The sequence below is a fragment of the Magnolia sinica genome, chromosome 2 (genome assembly GCF_029962835.1).
Source record: "Magnolia sinica isolate HGM2019 chromosome 2, MsV1, whole genome shotgun sequence".
Taxonomy (NCBI): Eukaryota; Viridiplantae; Streptophyta; class Magnoliopsida; order Magnoliales; family Magnoliaceae; genus Magnolia; species Magnolia sinica.
In genome coordinates, this window is record NC_080574.1 from 16090073 (window position 1) to 16093971 (window position 3899).

At 42.4% G+C, this 3899-nt stretch overlaps 1 protein-coding gene across 1 annotated transcript; it reads left to right on the forward strand.

Moving 5' to 3' along the window:
• The first annotated feature begins 1150 nt into the window (after window positions 1–1150).
• On the forward strand, window positions 1151–3081 carry LOC131236422 (heat stress transcription factor B-4). Its single transcript, XM_058233565.1, has 2 exons — window positions 1151–1700; window positions 1824–3081. Exons 1-2 carry the CDS (start codon window positions 1452–1454, stop codon window positions 2658–2660), a joined length of 1086 nt encoding a protein of 361 aa, XP_058089548.1. The 5' UTR covers window positions 1151–1451; the 3' UTR covers window positions 2661–3081.
• The last annotated feature ends 818 nt before the right edge of the window (window positions 3082–3899 follow it).

A 3899-nucleotide genomic window follows, 5' to 3' on the forward strand; every position in this document is an offset into this window, starting at 1 on the left:
AAGCCAAAGCTGCATATCGTTTTTAAGAGGTTTGCCAGCCCATTTATACGCTGCCACGTGTACCATCGAGAGATCCAGTCCGTTCTTCAGGTGGGTCATGCCCTCTCCCAATAACCCATCTGGTCCCATCATTAGTGGGTCACTGTGGAAAGTAAAACAGGCAGGTTAAAAAATTCTTTTTCAACCGTCTATTTATTTCATATGTGTAGTGAGGGGTGTGATACGCCTAATGGACGGACTGGATCTTGTTCCTGTTCACCATCTGGCACACTTTGATTCTTGTACGTAGGCTGCTTTATACACACGTGTGGACTTATAAAACCTCCACTTTTAAAGGGAAAATAGAAAAAAGGTTTCTCATTTGAAGTGGTTCCACCAAAAATGCCATCCTTTCTTGGGTACCACTTATTTACGGCTATACCACTGATGGGCCATGTCGGATGGTTGATACTCAGGAGCTACTTTACTATACATGTGGACCCATATGTATTTATCAAAACGGCACTCAAATCTAAGCCCTACTGATGATGGACCATATCTAAAAATGTGTACCGATCAGATGATCCTAACCGTTGAATAGATGCTTGCAAATGAACGGTTAAAAGACAACTCGGCTCAATAAAGAATCAAAACTTCATTAAGTAATTTCACACTTGGCTTACGGTGTCTTTGGTTGCACCAAATTTCATGCAATATCAGGATATTTTATTCCAAATTAGACAGATTAATCCTGATTATCTCATGATATTTGGTGCAACCAAACGCACCTTTAGCGAAATGGGCGTTCAAGTAATTTTACAGAAAGAAACCTGGTATCCCATGTGTGACAAGAATCATGCAAGATCCGGTCCGTCCATAAAGTTGAAAGAAAAAGATGTAAGAACAGCCTCTCCAACGGAAACAGTCACTCTCAGCCGTTCATCAATGTGGACACAAATGTAAAAGTACTGGCTTCATTGTCAAATGCACGTGTGATCTACCTGAAGCGTGCGGAAACGAACGTCTAAGATCTCGCCTGACATGACAAGAGGAAAACCTACAGTCGCGAGTAGTTTTCCATATATGGTCCGGCGCAGGAGCAAAACTAATGGAAAACGATACCACATGCATTTCTACCCTTTTCCATTTTAACTTTCTGGGGTATGTAGAAGCAGTGGCAGCAAGCAAGAGCGTGTGTTTTAAGTGCGTGTGCGCGCTATCGAGTCAGTAGAGTCACGGGTTTGTCTTGAAACTCCCTTCTTTCACAGTCCTAGACAGACAGACACATATTCCCGCACTAGGAAACCGAGGAAAAAAACAACCGCAAAACCATACAATTACAAAAACCCCACATCACACCACCGCACATTTTCACATACACCACATATACACCATACACTCCTCTCTCTTCCCTTTTTCTCTGCCCTTCTTCTCCCTTCTCCTACTCTTTCTGGAACTCTCTTCCTTTCTCCATGGCCCTTATGTTAGATAATTGCGAGGGAATCCTACTCTCTTTAGACTCCCACAAGTCCGTCCCAGCACCTTTTCTTACCAAAACCTACCAGCTTGTCGACGATCCTTCTACCGATCACATCGTCTCCTGGGGCGAGGACGACACCACGTTCGTTGTCTGGCGCCCTCCTGAGTTCGCACGCGACCTTCTCCCCAACTACTTCAAACACAACAACTTCTCCAGCTTTGTTCGCCAGCTCAACACCTACGTAAGTCTCCTCTCTCCTTATTCCAAAACGTACGGAGCAGATTTTCAGCCATTGCAAATGAAGGATCCAGATGGGTTTTCCGTAATAAATTTTTTTTTTTTTTCCTATCTTTTGATATTTTAGGGATTTAGGAAGATCGTTCCTGATAGATGGGAGTTTGCAAACGAGTTCTTCAAGAAGGGAGACAAGCATTTGCTGTGCGAGATCCATCGAAGGAAGACATCCCAACCGCAAGTTACAGTAAGCCACCACCATCACCACCCTTCCATTGGTGGGCCAGTGGCAGCACCCGTATTCTTTCAGTACCCGGGAAGGGGTAGCATCTCACCGTCCGAATCAGACGAGCAGGCGAACTGGTATGAATCGTCGTCGCCGTTGTCGTCTCCAAGGGCGGCGGCTGCGGCGGGAGTATCTGTCGCTGCCCTCTCAGAAGATAACGAGCGGCTTCGACGCAGCAATTCCATGCTTCTTTCGGAGCTGGCCCATATGAAGAAGCTGTACAATGACATTATCTACTTCGTGCAGAATCATGTGAGGCCTGTGACTCCCAGCACTGCATTCCCTTCTTCTCTCATGATCTGTAATACTAGTATTGCTACTGCTGCTGCTTCAGCAGTGCAAAAGCCTCTCCATCAGCTTCTTGAGTTTCATCAGTCTCTCCCAAAACAAGCTCATGTCAAGGGCTCTTTGAACTCTACCAGTACTTCAAGCAGCTCGTTGACTGTGGTTGAAGAAACTTACAACCACAACAAGACCCACAACAATAATAACAACAACAACGATAACAACAACAGCAACAATGGATCTCGTCCAAAGCTGTTTGGAGTGCCTCTACATTCCAAGAAGAGATTACACCCCGAGCCCACATCGCCGTCGAGGAATGTCGAGACGATGAAGGCTCGCTTCGTGTTGAGGAAAGAAGACTTGGGATTGAATCTCATGCCTCCTTCTCCATGTTAGTCTTCTTCATATCCATTCAAGCAATTTCAGCTTCTTTTTCATCTTTCGATTGCCTTTTTCTTTTTCTTTTTTCTTTTTTTTTTTAAAAAACCTTGTTGGGTCTGAGTCTGATATTATCTTCTTGAGTGTCTGTATATAGAAGCTTGTGGCTTGTGACTTAGGTATTCCTCAAAGCATGAATGCTGGTGGGTTTTGGTAATTTGGTTAGATTGAAGAGAGAAGCAAGTTCAATTCCTCCATTACAATCTTCTGTGGTCTGAGTGAGGTCTTCTCGAGGTGTAATTTAATGTTCTCGGTCTTTGGATTTTCTTATGATGAGAGAGAGAGAGAGAGAGAGAGAGAGAGAGAGAGTGCTGAATTTCTTGCTATTGATGAGAAAGCTGAGATGGGTTTCAAAATCATTGAATGTGTTTTTCTGAGAGTTGCTTTTCCTTTGATGCCAGTAATGAAGATTTCAAAACAGTGTTGGATCTTTTCGAAAGAAAATAAAAAGAGGCAGCTCTTCTATCCTTGCATAGACCCTATAGGGTAGGGCGTCGGAATAGGGCATTGGACATGTACGGATACGGATATACGTAGACGTGTCAGGTACTTGCCAGATACTTGGAATCTTCTGCTACAAAAATGTCCTTATGCATCCGACGGTTAAGAGTGTCTTGATACACCCATTTCCTGCAAGTGGGCTCTATGGTTCGATCATCCCGACCTTTGATTTTATGGAAACACTTCCACATTGGTAGATCCCAGACTCTGATGTTTAACCATTTCTCTGGCCTGTAGGTATTGCTGTATGTTTCTCTTAAATGTTTATTTCCGGGAAACTTATCTAATGGGGAACATTTGATTTTTGTGGAATTTCCTATCCATGGTCGATCCTGTAAGATGAACGGAATTAAGGACTATTTGGGTCCCACTTTCTCATTTTAATTAATATCAATTACTTATTAGATATCATAATTTATAGTTTAAATCCCTACAAATAAAGATCTCTAATACATAACTACTATTGGATAAAATTAGATGAACTCATTTTCAAGTGGCAACCAAACTGGCCCTAAGTAGATCTTTTAAATCCCATTAGTTATTGATCCTTTTTTTTTTCTTTCTTTTCTTTCATCTATTTAATATTGATAATAATCATAATGTGAGAAAAGGCTTAATGACTTATGATTGAACGGATGCTATAGCCCTTCATAGAGTGAATGGTGGAAGAGAATTCATGTAGGCGAACTTAATCAG